General features: G+C 44.7%; 1 protein-coding gene across 5 annotated transcripts; it reads right to left on the bottom strand.

Moving 5' to 3' along the window:
* Window positions 1-1,076: 1,076 nt before the first annotated feature.
* Window positions 1,077-13,306, bottom strand: NCOA4 (nuclear receptor coactivator 4). 5 transcript variants are annotated; one of them, XM_059851220.1, is made up of 10 exons: window positions 13,215-13,306; window positions 7,618-7,771; window positions 7,008-7,148; window positions 6,803-6,891; window positions 6,241-6,349; window positions 5,579-5,650; window positions 5,029-5,172; window positions 3,789-4,799; window positions 3,381-3,470; window positions 1,077-2,838 (listed from the first exon to the last, which is right to left on the bottom strand). In XM_059851220.1, the coding sequence occupies exons 2-10, from the start codon at window positions 7,756-7,758 to the stop codon at window positions 2,833-2,835; spliced, it is 1,803 nt and encodes a 600-aa protein (XP_059707203.1). In that variant the 5' UTR covers window positions 7,759-7,771; window positions 13,215-13,306; the 3' UTR covers window positions 1,077-2,832. The 5 variants fall into 5 exon arrangements, with proteins under 5 accessions (XP_059707203.1, XP_059707204.1, XP_059707206.1 ...); XM_059851221.1 differs by having other exon boundaries at window positions 5,029-5,169; XM_059851223.1 differs by having other exon boundaries at window positions 13,115-13,233.
* Window positions 13,307-14,979: the final 1,673 nt, after the last annotated feature.

Here is a 14,979-nt window from a genome sequence, read left to right as displayed (position 1 = left end):
TCAATGCCAGCCAGTGCAGGGACACCAGAGGGTACCCCAACCCTTTTTGGTACTTTCCCAGCATGGTTAATACCTGCTCTGTGTTCCTCACAGGTATTTTCCCCTCTGTCCGCCCCCCTCTCTCCCTGCCCTGTGGGAACAGCTGCCCCACTGACCCCACAGCTGCTCTGAGGACAAGGATTTGAAGGGGCTGGTGCCCCAGGAGCCTGTGGCCACTCTGCTTCAGGGAGGTGTGGGAGGGAAGGACGCATTGCTCAATACAGGGCATCAATCTCGTAGCTCACCTTGTTCAAAGAAAGTTCTCCAGCCATTTGGGAACCCATGAGTAGCATTCACTTCCTGCTACTCTGTCCTTCTTGTCTTGGGATAATTTTGAAGTACTTTTTCCCTGCCTTTGAAGGCTAAACATTCAGGAGTTCTGCATGTGACTGCTTCTAACTTCAGTCCACTTTAAAGAAAAGGTGTGTGTGCACCCTCCAGATGAAATTTAAGGTATCGCGGTTCAAAGGCTGCCAGGCCCAGCTGTAAATGTTCTCTTAATGAACAATGAACAGTGCAGGCTGCAGTTAAACACTGGAAAATACTCAGTGGAGGAACCAGTCATGCAGGGAGGCTGATGCTCAAACACCACGGAGACAGAGAACAACTCACTTCCAATTGCACAGATGTTCTTCAGCCATGGGAGAAGAGGACCAAATGCTACTAAAATCCATAAATCCTCACTAAGTATTCAAGAGTGCTAAGAAGCAAATGGGTCATTTTGTCCAAGTCTCTTTCTTCCAACAGCTGAGCAAAGCCAAGGTGACTGAGACACACCAGCTGTGTGTCCAGGGGGTCACACTGGAAGGCAGTACCTGACAGGAGCTTCCCACTAAGCGTGTAGGAATGAGTGTTCCAGCTCCCAGAGGTTCCCTGCTCTGGAGCTCAGTGCAGCTCCAGGCAGTGGTGAAATGAACTAAAGCATGTGAATCCCATCCGGATACAGCACAATTGTAGCGGCTTCCAGACAGAGGTAAGCTGGACATGCGCCACAGCAGTTTTTGTTGACCATCTTGTAAATGAGACATAACACACACTTTGGTTGCAATTATTTTTTAATGGAAAAGACTAATCAATGTTTCACATAAATATCAATTAGTGACAAGTCAGTTGAGTAAAGGAATACATACCCCCAAGTTTTAAAGGCTCATAATGAACTGACAAAGTAGCACACAATGACGACTACATGGAATTAATTGGAAGAGGTGGGTTGCACGTCAATCCCATTAATTAAGTTCAACTGCTGATCACATCTGTTACTGGAGTTAGTCACAGTGCAGTCTTCCCATGGAGCAACAAGGACATGTGAAAGGGAAAGTGAACTCCTAAAACACCTCTCTGCCTCCAGCAGAAAGCTCTGGCTACAAAAGCCTCAGGTGTTTTGCTGATGTTAAGCCCTTTCAGGGTCTGGTTTCAGATGTGCAGTCTCTCCTTCTCAGACTAAAAACTTACTTTTAAATGAATGCACAGGATTGATCAGACAGGAATGTGTTCACACTGCAAAGTGACACCAAGGTCAGATCTTAATTTCTTTTCTACAGGGTTGTGAGGAACTCAAATCACTTTTATTCCCAGGCAGGCTGCAGTGATGGGGAGAAGGGGGACCTACTTTCATAGTCATTAAGAGCAATTTGTTAAGTGAGTAGAAGCTGCGCCAGAAGCTGTGGAGCTTCACAGTTTTTCCATGGAGCCTGACAGGCATGATCCACGTTTCCATATAACGTCTTTGCACTTGTTCCTACAGGCTCAAAAGGCTAAATATCTGGAGAGGTATTGCTCATATTATGTCCACAGCTTCAGGAATCCAAGTTACTGGACCCCACTTTCACATACATAATCACGTGGAAATCACAGATTAAATACCTTTGAACTGCATCAGTGGGAGCCACAGTTTGCCAAGTTAGTGTTTCCCAATTAAACAGCAGGTCATCAATCTGCTGAAGGCATCTAATTCCCCAAATATTAAGTGGCTAAGATGCCTGCTTTCCAGTGGTTTAGTAAATAAAAATTCATTATGAATTATCTAGAACTAACAGAAACACACCTTTCATTTTACAGCTTTTTCAGTGACATTTAAATAGTTTGTAAATGCTGGGGACACAGTAGGGTCTGATTTACTGGTGCATGAAAATTAACACCCTACCCTGTTCTCTGAAAGTCCCAAATTCACAAGAGTTTTGATCTAAAACTAAGTTACCAATTCTCCATGTTACCAATTGTCACATGTTAGGTCCCATAAATCCATGTATTTTTCAAAGTCTAGATTTCACATATTTAGCTGGGAAATGCACCAACACAAGATGCAAATGAAACCTCCAAAGTGAGCAACTGCTCCATAAAACAAATTGCTTGCAAGTACAGCCTAAGTAAGCTGGAACCCAACGCATGACAGTTGTAGCAGCTGAAAGAACAGCAGCACTTCTAAAGTCACTGTCAGAGGTGGACGTTCCACAGCACCAGGAAGATTCTGCTTTATACCTGCACTGGCCTCAACATACTTCGAGTGACAACCCATTAAAGATCCTTGTATTCCCATAACAGATACAAATTTGCTAACACCTCTAAAGCATCAGATTGCTTATGGTCAGTGGGTTAACATTTCAGAATTAATGACAACAAAAAGGGATCTTCTGCACCAGAACTCTGTTAGATAAGGAAACTTTCTTTTTGTTATAATTTTAGAAGAGAAAGCAGATGGCCAAACACAAAACACAAGCACTCAGCTGGCTGCAGTCACTCAGTGTGATGTGCGACTGATAGCAGGAAGGGGATGACTTCAACACATCCAGTTCTTCACATCTAAACAAATTTAAAATAGGGTTATTATTCTCTTTGATAAACAGCAACACTTTGGAAAAAAAAAAAAAACAACTCTAAGATAATACCCTTGAAAAAAAGTGATGTTAACATTCCTCCTAGAAAGGATCCTGCCTTTTAGGGTTTGAAGTACTGCTGCTAAGGACTACAATGGAGAAGAGTTATCCTCAGAAAGGAAAGACAGGATGTTAGCTGTAAATACATTACTAAGGTAAGAAAGAAGCTCCCTGGAGATTGATACACTAATTTCATATCTTAGTTACAATCAGAGTTACCATGTGTCAATCAGTTAAAAGATTTACACAAGAACAGAAGTAATTCCCTCCCTGGCCTGTGATAAGAGAGGAGGAATAATACCAAAGGGGAATGGTCCAAGCTGTTAAAAAGGTGTATGGGGAGGAAATTATTCCGCTGTTAAACTCAACATATAAAGAATTTAAGGTGATCACTAGCTGCCAGTATCTGTGTTCTGTACCCCCAAGTTATGATTAGGCTCAGCTGTTCTAATACATTCTGTATCCTACCTGTAAAGGAGACCGATACAGCCATTTTTCGTTATCTCCACTGAGTTTCATGCAGGCAAAAAGGTCACAAACTGTAGGAAGGCCAAAGTCCTGAAAGAAAAGTCACCTTAATTACCAACCCAAAACATTAATATATTCTGATGTATCTTCAAATTCTGCAAAGTGTTCAAAACCAAAACTGACTTTTGAGTCTTTGAGATTAATACTTTCTTCATTTAGTATAACATATTAACTTGTTTCGTGCTAAGTTAACTTACAATTGTGAAAACATTAAAAGAGCCAAGAAACCTAAAAATTTTCAGTATTATCCAGAACAGCTATGACTTTGGAAGAGAATTAAGTCATTAAATTCAGTAAAGCAATAAACATGGCACATAAGACACAAACGTATCAAAAACTTATGCTCACTTGTGCTTTCTTGTGCAGAAGCCATTTATCTTCCACTGGAGGCAGGTTTGCATTTTCTAGGTTGTTTGAAGCCAACACCCAACTGTTTACATTTAAGGGGAGGTGGAATGGAGCCAAGAGGTCTAGGAAAGGACTCTTGAAACTCTTGTCTGCTTTTTCCCGACTCTCCTTTTCTTCTGTGCTTTCTGCTTTGTGTTCAGCCTTGGCCAGCCAGCTTGTCAGAGGCCTCTCGAGCAACGCTTTCCAGGGTTCTGCAATCTCTGCTGAATAATCTGCTTTCTCTGCACTCACGGGTTCCCCTGGGAGCTGCTGGGCAGGGCTAAGCCAGGAACTGGCAGCAAACTTGGTCTTCTCATGCTCAGGGTCTGGTACATCTCTCTGGCTGACCGGAACTCCATTTTTGTCCTTCCCATCTTTCTTCAGAAGCCATTTGCAAAGAGCCTCTTTTCCACAGTTTTCATCACACACACATTCTGAAAAGCTGGCACACAGATCATTAGCTTTGCACACATCTTCCACTTTAAAGGGGGCCTGAGGATGCTGAAGAAGCCAAGCATTTACAGCAGATGTAGCGGGTGATTTCTTTCCATCAAGATGCTCATTCAGGCACTTCAGATTTCCCAGGTTCTCAATTTCCACACTTTTACTCTGGCTGCCAGGACAACTGGTACATGTTTCAGCTTTGAGGAGCCAATCATTCAAATTGCATTCTTCCCTAAAAGGTTTAAATTCATTCTTCCATTTCTCATCTGAAGCAATACTTCCATTTTCTGTGTCAGGAGTAAGCAGCCAGTCAGAAAGGTCCATCTCTTCTTGTTCAAGGGATTCTAATTCCTCCACCTTTTCAATAGTGGAAAAGGATGAGTTAAGAGTAGAGGTGGAGTCCTTGCGACCAGGGGAATCTGTCTTCCCAGCAACATCACGCTGCTGATTGTGCAGGAGCCAGTTCTCCAAATCCTTCAGATTTCCCCAGGCTTGCTCAAAATAGCAGACTTTGGAAGAATTCAAATCCTAGTAAAGACACATTGAAGTACATCTATTAAAACTAAACGGCAATGTTCAGTAACTGTTTGTATAGTTAGATCTCAAAGCATTCAGCTAGTAAGTGCCAAGGCATCAGGTGAACATGAGGCAGAAGGAAGACTACTACAGAAGGTTTCATTCCCACCACATTCTGCTTGCAGTCAGGTACTGTGTTTTCCCCTCTGTTCCAAACTAGGTTAGCACACAAAAGGTTTACCTGGCTGGGCTCTGACACACACTTTTGGGTAACCCATTCCTCAAGATTGGTGCTGGGAACGTAGGGAGCCTGGCGCACAGCCACAGGCCTGCTTCCGAGTAACCAGCCAGCCAGCGAGGCACTCACTGTCCCACACTGTGTCTGCTGCCGAGACAGAAGGCCCTTGGTTAGGAGACTGACTGCTGAGCCAATCTATGCTGAACACCAACACAGGCATTCAGCAGGCAGCAGTATTTCTGCATCAAAAGGAAAAACAGTCACCTCTAATTATGAAAAAAACCCATAGGAATTGGCTAGTTCCAACATCAAGGAACATTCAATTTAAAAATCCTGTCAGTCACACCCCACATACACTTTCATACTCTGTTCTTGCCTGTCTGCTCCTAGAGCAGCTACAATATCAGACCTCTCTGCTCACCACAGCCACTGTTACTGGCTACTCAAGCATCTTAACAAACAAACACCAGCCATTACTCAAGCTCACATAACGCGCTTGAGTTCTCCTCCTTCCTCTAATACAATTAAACACTCACACACAGGTCAATCTTACCTGCTGACAGTTCATTAGGGCACAACTCTGTCCTGGAAACCAGGCAGAAGTATTCTCTCTCTCTGAGGTTTGCTGAAAGAAAAGTAAAAATTAATTTAAATCTCCATTTTGTCCAGTTTCTAGAACAAATTCTACAATAAAGCAAAAGTAAAGCACAGTTACAAATTCTCAGTGCTTTATGGCTAACAATGTTCTCAACATTTACAAACAGAATGGAGAAAAATTTACTATAAAAATACCACCTTGAGTCTGCTTCCTTTAACAGAATTGTCCCCAATAATACAGGAAATATGCGCTTACATAAAAATCCCAAAATACTTTTATCACAGAAAACATCTACTATGTTTTAACTACTGCTATCTAAAGAAAACAGTAACGGATTTTCATCTGCTAGAACAGAGCAAGAATGCAGTGGTCATTCCCTCAGCCTCTGTATTTGAATAAATACATTAAAATAACATGTACACAACAAAACTCAGTGAAAACTACATGCAATAATTAATAAACCACTGTGTATTTATTATACAGCTAAAATTATATGATTTGCACACAGAAGCCATTCAAGCTGTCACTAAAAGCAAAAATATCACTTGGAATATATTGCTCTACTGAAAAAAACCTTTGATGCAAATATTCCAACCCAGGGAAGTTCTGGTGCTTACCATCGTTTTAATGGAACCAAATGAGGTAATAGCTTGGCGAAGGTAAGATGTGTCAGCCTCAAAATTCAGGATGGAAGACTCTTCAGGTTTAAGTGTAAGACTTTCCAGTCTGAAAGAGAAAGGTGATAGTTACAGAAAGGAAACAAAAATTACAATTCTCTTCATCTGTCCTGTTTTGGAAGTCAGTCCATTATTTCATAAAAAGGCTTTCAAGTTACTTGGCAGTAATTAGGTAACAAAGAAGACTTTTGATACAGCATACAAGAAAGGAATGGCTATCTACAAACCAAGAACAGAATAAATTGCCAGCAAAACACAACTTTCACCTTCTTACTTCAACTGCCATCAACAACTAATATTTGAAATGATCTGCATAAATAAGTACTTCTCCTGCTCATTTTAGCCCTGGTTTATCACCTCAGATTGCTGTTCTTATTTCTAGGAACTATTAAAAATGTAGGAACAGTGAGATCTGTTAGTTCTATTAGAATAAAAAATCAGATTAAATTCATAAATTAAAGTAAACCCAACTGTGTTAACTTGCGTTATAAAATATATTTACCTCTCCAGGCAAATTGAAATCTGGTTTGCCAGTTCGTTACTATAGGAGTGTTCCAGCTGATGAATAAGGCAATTGAACTGTCCCAAGTACTGCATGGAAGACAAAACACACGTTATTCAGCTCCCAGGCTTAAAATTGAGCCAATACTTGCAAGGAAAAGGTTTGCTTGAAAATGCCAGTGCAGCAACTGACAACCAAGCCTTACCCAGTAGAGCTGTTGTGCCTGCTGCTGCAAGGCCTCCTCTTTGAGCTGCTGGATGAGATCCACCTGCTCGAAGAGCCACACCTCACGGCTGCGCAGGCATTCCAGCTGCCGGCTGATGTGGCTGTGGATCTTGGCCTTGACCTGTCAGGAAACACACACCACTTCTACATCTGTCAAGCAGAGTGCACATACATGTGCTGCACTGATTACAAACTACTGTTTGTCAGTGGCAAGTGGTAATTTTGGAGTGATTTATTTCTCAGAAATTCATCACAGTCACCCACATGACTCAGGTCAGTAACAGTTCCAAGGCTACCTTTAAAGAGGTATCAAAGAAGAATGTTATTTGTAATCGCTCTCTATTCTGATGTTTCAATCATCAGCTTTTGGAAATGCTGCATGCCTAAGCTTGCAGAATTGATAAACAAGATAAAGGTATACAGGAATACCTTTATCAAGAGCACTGGGAAAATGACACAGCAATGTGTTTGCAAATTGCTAAAAAAATTTCAGACCACCATGAAAATAGTAAATATTCTGGAATAATAAAAACTTTAATTGAAATCATGTTAGTCATTAAAAAAATCTTTAAGAAGTAATTTAAAATTACCTCCCGCCAGTTTTCTTTAATCTGCTGTTCAGCTTTGACAATTCCAGATATAGCTGTTTCCAAGTCCTTCTTTGCTTGAAGGCACTTTGCCAGAGTCTCACTGCCGCAGGAATTTCTATTTCTATCTTGTGGTGGACTCATTCTTGAAATGTTCCTAAAACACAATAGAAAAACGATTTCTTAATAGTTTCTATTCCTCTTAAACAGAAGAGGAAGGGCATCATATGAAGAACCATCTGCTCTACTTCACTATAAAGGTGAACAAAAAAGCCCCTAAGACCCTACACAGATGCAAGTTTTCTAAACATAGATAAAGCTCTCCTCCAGGAGCAACAACAGTCTCTCAAACACCTCGGCCCACAGAATTTGCACAATCACAGGAAAACCAACAGATATTTGACAACAGCTTCAGCCACAGGAGTTTAGGCAATCCTCCTCTGCCAGGCACTTTCCTCCAGCTTTTATGCCTAGCCAGCAAACTCCAGAGATGAGGGGCTGATTCAGGGAAGGTTCAGCAGTAATGTCGGAGCTGGGGGAGAATAGCCTGACCAGGGGCAGGAAATATTTCAGTCACCCTTCTTTCCTCTGCAGGCAATGAGCTGGCTCCCATAAGTGAGACAATTCCAATACAGTTTCACCAACTGAAAACCCACATGTTGCTACAAAGATCATTCTTTACAAAGCTGCAAAGGCCAGAATTTTCACAGCTACCCATTTTGTCCTGGTCACAGCTACCAGGACACACAGCTGTGATAACAGCGTCAGCACAGTCTCAAGTAGAAGGGACTCAAACACAAAATTTCTACAGAAGTTATACTGGCAAGGATTCTGCAAGTAAGGGGAAAAGATAGTATGGATTTTTAGCAAAAATGGGAAGGATCACTGTAAGCACTTTTCCTAACCAGTAAGTTATTTTGTTACCAAAGAGTTTGAATTCTCCTGTCAGTTTCATGATATTCCTGAAGCACTAAACATTCATAGTATTTATTCTATTTAAACAAGTCTTCAGAATGACAACTATGGAAATTCCCAGCAGATTTAAAGCATACACATGTGACATCTAAAATGTCACAAATTTTACCACAGCTCTGGAGGGAACCGAAAGTAGTTTTGAATATAATAAGACAAACAAGAGCTTGTGTTACTGAGCAGCTATTTAGTCTGCAATTTCCAAGGCCCTTCTACAGGAAGATCTACCAGACAAATATAAAAGCGCATGCTTCACACAGGAGAAGGCTAAGAGTGGCTTGCAAGTGGAAGGTGATAGAAAAAGCAATGATTAAGGTGGGGCAGGAGCAGAGGCTGCACCTCCCTTAGTTCCCTCAACACCTCCTGTCCCTCCAGTGCTTCCAGACACAAGACATAGACTAGGCATAGAAGCCACCCCAAGACCCTGCACACAACTCAATGCCATCCTCACCATAACATCTCATCCTCTAGGAACTGCAGAGCACAAATACAAGAGAACTCAAATGTAATAGTTATGTTATTTTGCACCAAATGAGACGGTGCAGAAGTCCAAAATACATCATTCTCCATGCTGTGCTATGAACACCAGCATTTGCACACCCTAGCTTGTTCACAGGTTCACTTCTATAAGGTTTCATGATCTTCGTCATGCTAGCAAAATTCAATAAAAGGTAAGCTAAGCTTTTTCTCACAACACTCCCTAGACTTTATCTTGCTTTTCAACTTTCATGTACAACCTACAGGAAGTAGGAGCCAAAAGCGTAAGTGGGAGCCCTAGTTCTCAGATGTAATCTAACAAGTGGATGACAGCAATACACCCAGCCAAGAAAACAAGGATATTAGGTACCTTAAAAACTATCATATACCCTAAAGTAAATTTGAAAAATCATACTGGTTATTATTTATTTTTTTATATTTTTACATAACAACGAGTCAAAGTCTGAAAAGCTAAATAAAACTACCATATTTGCTCAAACAAAAGTTGTACTTAACAACTCTTGTGAAAATTATGTTAACCTACTTTATCATACTCTGTATTAGCAGCTTCGTAATGAAACAATTAAATTTAAGAAGTTTACATGCTCTTCTCTAATGATCTCTGAAACTACTGTTTGTTGCTTTTCCTTTTTTTGATGATTGCAAGAGACTCACTCCAGAATGTATGGAGAGAATGAATGCTGCCTGCCTCCAGCCAGCCAGCTCCTGCTAAAATGGCTGTTCTTAGGCTTTGTCGCAAATAAGCCAGTAAAACTCACATGTTGAGCATGCGAGCCAATCCATCCTTCTTTGCAATTTCCACAAGCCTCTAACAAAACCAAGTGGGGACAAGCACCTATTTCCTTGCTTCCCAGTTACTCCCAAATACCACTGAGAATTTAAGACGTTTTCAGGTCACATGCTCTGATACACCCACGATCACACAATTCGGCTTAACAGTAACAAAACACAAGAAGACACGGCTGCAACACACCGTCACCTGCTCTGGCCTTTTCCGTGACATCAAATGGTTTCCAAGCACACGGGGGTCCCCAGCAGCCCCCGCAATGTGCGTCACGGGATGCACACCCCCCAACAGATGAGCTCGCACTTACTTTCTGCGCTCAGGAAGCAATCCTGCCATGTCCTGTTTATAACGCGGCCTCCATTCCCAGGCACGGCCTCCGGAATGCTCTCCGGAATGCTCCCAACCCTGCAAATATCCGCTCCAAGCCCTGGCTCGCTGGAGCGGCCCCTCGCCTTATCGGGGCGGCCCAGCCCGCGCCCCGCCCCGACCACCCCGCCCGGCCGAGCGGCACGTCCGCAGCGCCGGGGCGGGCCCGGGCTGGCCGCGACCACCGGCCCCGTGCCGGGCGGGGACCGGGCCGAGCCGCAGCCGCAGCCGCCCTGCCCCGGCCTGGCTCCGCTCAGCCATAGCACCGAGCGCTTCCAAACATCCAACTAGCAGTTGAAACCGCGTAACCTCAACGTTTTGCAACAAAACAGCTATTTCTTGAAACTTCGTAAGTGTGGCAATGTATCTTCTTCATGCAACAACAAAGCAGACCCGAGCGCTGAGGCATCCAGCTCCAGCGCGGATGGAGCAGCTGCGAGCCGATCCATCCAGCTGCCGAGCTCAGCCTTCCGTCCCTGGCCATGCACAGCCCAGCAGAGAGGCTCCCCATCCAGCACTGAGCCTGCGACGTGCCAGAAATCCTGACACTGAGCATCTCAGATGTGAGTTAGCTCCTGGAAGGACCAAAATGACACACACATATACACAATTCTTGTCACATCTACTCTTGTTTCCACAATTTCACACACACAGCTGAGGAAAGCACACAGAATGGCCTAGGTTGGAAAAGACCTTCAAGATCATGTCGTTCCAACACCTCTGCCATAGGCAGGGACACCTCTCACTAGATCAGGGTGCCCAGCGCCCCATCCAGCCTGGCCTTGAATACTCCCAGGGATGGCCCCCGCGTGTGTCCTCACCTGCATATAAGCTGTAAAAATGTCAGAGCCACAAAACCAAAAGAACTGCCTGAAGGATAAGGAAGATTATATTATTGTTCCTAATAGTAAAACAACTGCCAGTTTTTACAGGAAGACTTTTGGCTTGCTGGAGAGGTGCCACCACAAGACCCTGCTGCTACAACTCCTGGTCACAGGTGCTCTGTGCAACCTCCTGGCTGTCTACACTCCACCCCTGGGATGTTACTTCCCATAGGTCAGAAACCGCTGGACAAAAATAATTTTGAGCTTTTAATTAAGTATGCGTCTCTGCTGGTGAGCAGAGGAGGAGGAGACAACCCTTTCTCTTCTGCAAACAGGCTGGCAGGAAACTGGTTCTACCAGCTTTTCACTCTCAGCACAACCATCCCTGCTGCCCTTGGGAAGAGCATTGTTTTTCATTTCAAATGGGTGTGGAAAAATCACCTCAAAAACAGGGCTGTGCAGAGCCTTGCTGGGGAAAAGCTTCAGAAGGGAATGAAGCCTCCCATTGAACTGGCTCTATTTATAAATGTGGAATGGTTTCTTCCATTTGGCAGGACAAGACTGCTCCAAAGGCCTCTCTGACCTGTCTTTATGTGGCTTTAAACCAGCTGGCTTGTTTGAACTGAAATCCCCATGGACTTCCATCTAAACCCACCAAAAAACAGTAGTTCCTCTTAAGAAGCTCTCCCAAATTAGATAGGCAGGAGTTGTGGTCAGGGAGTGAAGTACTCTAAGTACATGAGCTGAATCTGGGAACTTCCCATTTACATCCAAGCATAACAAGCACTTTGTACAGTGCAGCATCAGCATTATGTACCATTATCTGTACGGAGCTCCTGCTAGGGGGATCATTTAACTCCAAAACAAGTATATAACACCCTAATTTTTAAGTCACAAGCCATGTCAAGCAAACAAATAACTTTTAACAGTTTCAAGCAAGAGAAAAAGTGAAATAAACACCTTAAGAAATAGTAACAGAAGTTTCAGGCAGTACATTTTCTAAAATTCAGGTAGTTTTCACCTGTCTGCACAGTATATGGTCTGTGCCACAGACCTGAACACTTGTGACTACCTTTTCTGTCTGTTTTAGCTCTGAAACAGCCCGGCCAATGCACAAAGCACTTGTACTGAGACAATCTGACAAGAGCTGGGCTCTGAACAGTCACAAGTCACTAGTGCATCTGTGAAGAAGTCTGATCACCACTTAATTCCATCTGTCATAAATATATATTTTATGCACAACAAGCATATAACTGAAATTACAAAGTATCTGAATACGAAGGCCTGAAATCTCTATGCTATAATTACTGAAAATACCAAAGAAGATACCCCAGAGTGGGGAAGACACACACTTACCTTAACGCGGATTGCACATTACAACGTATCTTCCATACTATTGCACTTAAAAACCCTTCGGAAAACAAGTAACTAACCCCTGGCTGTGCCTGAAGCAAATGGCCTCAAAGACAGCACTGCCATGCTCTAGGCACATACAGCTATCCAACGTTAGGCACTTGCAGCGTGACGAACAGTGGTTTTTACATGGCTGCCAGCTTTTTTCCGCTCCCCTGACTGCATACCTTATCGAAAAGTCTCGGGGGAAGGCAACCTTGTTCCTCTGTCATCTTTTTTCTTTAATCCCAGCCATAAGCACCGAGTTTAAAGCTGTCAGAATGCTCAGCAAACCCCCGGAAGCTCCGGCTCACACCACTTACCAGCAACGAACAACACAGGTCTGACAAACTTTCAACAAACACGATGCGGCACAACCCCGACTATTCCTAACCCAGACATTTATTGCTTATATAACCTCTGAGAAGCGCAGCTGCTAACAAAAGACTTGGCCTTTGCAATTAGAAACGTGGCTTTTGGAGCGCTCGCGGCACAACCTCTCCGGCAGACGGAGAGCGAGATCAGTACAAAACCCCGTCTCCGTGTTCCGTGCGAGCCCTGCGCCGCGGAGCGTCCATTTCCCGAGCGACCTGCCCGACCCAGGCCGGGTGCCTGGGCACTTCCCGCAGCGCGGCACGGGGCGCCTTACGGGATGCCTTACCGGATGCCTTAGGGGATTCCTTACGGGATTCCTCACGGGATCGCTCCCGGCTCCCCCCCCGGATGTCTCCCCCGCCCTGCCGGCCCCGCCGCCCCCTCACCGCTGCCCGCGCGCCGCTCCCTCTGCCCCGCGCCGTCCGCCCGCCCGCCGGCCCCGCGCGCTCTCGCGAGACGGCCGGCCCGCGCGCCCCCTGCCGGAGCGGCGGAAGGAACGCCGGGGGGCCGCGGGGGCGGCGCTGCTGCTGCTCCTGACGGCAGCCAAAATCGGGGAATCGCGGCTGAGCCGCCACGGCAAATCCTCGGAGCACAAAACGCGTAGCATGGGGCGAGCCACCGGTGTGGGTCGTTTTCGTATCCACCGAAAATTTCCCAGAGTACGTGGCTTGATGTGGCTTTCCACAGTACAGGCTTTGGGTTTTCCTTTCCGCAAGCGGGAAGCACGGCAGAACACCTCCCAGTACTGCCGCCCTGCTTTCCAGCTGGGAAAAGGAGCCAGTTACTGCTCCCAGAACACCTCCCAGTACTGCCGCCCCGCTTTCCAGCTGGGAAAAGGAGCCAGTTACTGCTCCCAGAACACCTCCCAGTACTGCCGCCCCGCTTTCCAGCTGGGAAAAGGAGCCAATTACTGCTCCCTGCCCGCGCGCTACAGCCGGTCAGGGGCGAGGAGATCAGCTCAGCTGGCCGGAGCGCGGCGCCGATAGCGCCGAGGCTGCGGTTCGATCCCTGAGGGCGAAATCCAGGAGCTGGACTCGATGGTCCTCCTGGGTCCTTTCCAACACAGACTATTCTGCGATCCCGTGAGATTTCAGCCTTTACGGGGCTACCCCAGCACATTTGGGAAGTGCTGCCTTTTGTAAGTGTATGCACAGCATTTAAAGCTTAACCGAGAAGGTAGGGGGGCTTCAATCAGAAAGAACTTCAAATGGAAATCTAAGTAGATGAGTACATGTGGTAGCTGAGTCACAATTTCCCACACATTTCTTCCTCTGGGCACAGTCCAAGGAACCATTCCTCTGATCAGGACCTTACTCGCGGTTACAAGTACAAATTATTCAGTGGTGACATAAGAGAAAGTATAAATCAGCCGCCTAATCCCAGATGTGCTGTTACCCTAGGAAACAGCATTTCAGGTATTTGCTTCCTTGTCTAAACGTGTAGGAGACACAGGGTGTGTTATATAATCCTCCTGTGTGTACTTGGATTTAAGAGGAAAAATAATACTAACCCTGCCTGACCTTGAAAACCAGGAGTGCTCATACACCATGTGTCCCCCCTTGCAGCTACCCAGCAGGACTCTCCCAAGAAAAGAGAACTGCCTCTCCTGGGTAAGCAGGCACAGTGGACAATGACAGGTTTCTGTCATGTCTTCCACAGGCTTGACAAAGGCAATATCATAGTCCAGATGGTCTGAGAGTTTTTTTTGCTGGTAGAGTTGCTTCACACAGTACACCTTCTGTGTGGATTCATTGTGGTCAAGGTCATGCCTTCCTAAGAGGATCTGCTCTTTGGACACATCTTCCATTTAACCTCTAAAGGAATATCAAGGGTAAGGAACCACATGCATCTTTTAATGGTCTCTTTCCTCCCACCCCTCATGGCAGTACACACTGGTCCTCCCTCAGCTATACCCTTTGTCATGCTAGATGTGCCTTTTTATACAAACAGGTATAGCAGATCAGAAAAGGAAACTTAAAATTACATCAGCTTAAGCAAAAGGCAAATTGGTGATCTACTAAAATAGAGGGAAAAGGCTGGGTAGAGATGCAGTTTTATGGGAAAATAAACAAGATAATCCGCTCATGTTAAAACAGAAGCAAAGATGGAGATGTAGTGGGCAGTTCCTCAGCATTGGATAAAACTGTATCA

The sequence above is a fragment of the Haemorhous mexicanus genome, chromosome 7, assembly GCF_027477595.1.
Source record: "Haemorhous mexicanus isolate bHaeMex1 chromosome 7, bHaeMex1.pri, whole genome shotgun sequence".
Classification (NCBI taxonomy): domain Eukaryota; kingdom Metazoa; phylum Chordata; class Aves; order Passeriformes; family Fringillidae; genus Haemorhous; species Haemorhous mexicanus.
Note: the sequence above shows the minus strand (reverse complement) of the source record. Positions and strands in the feature narration are given on the sequence as shown.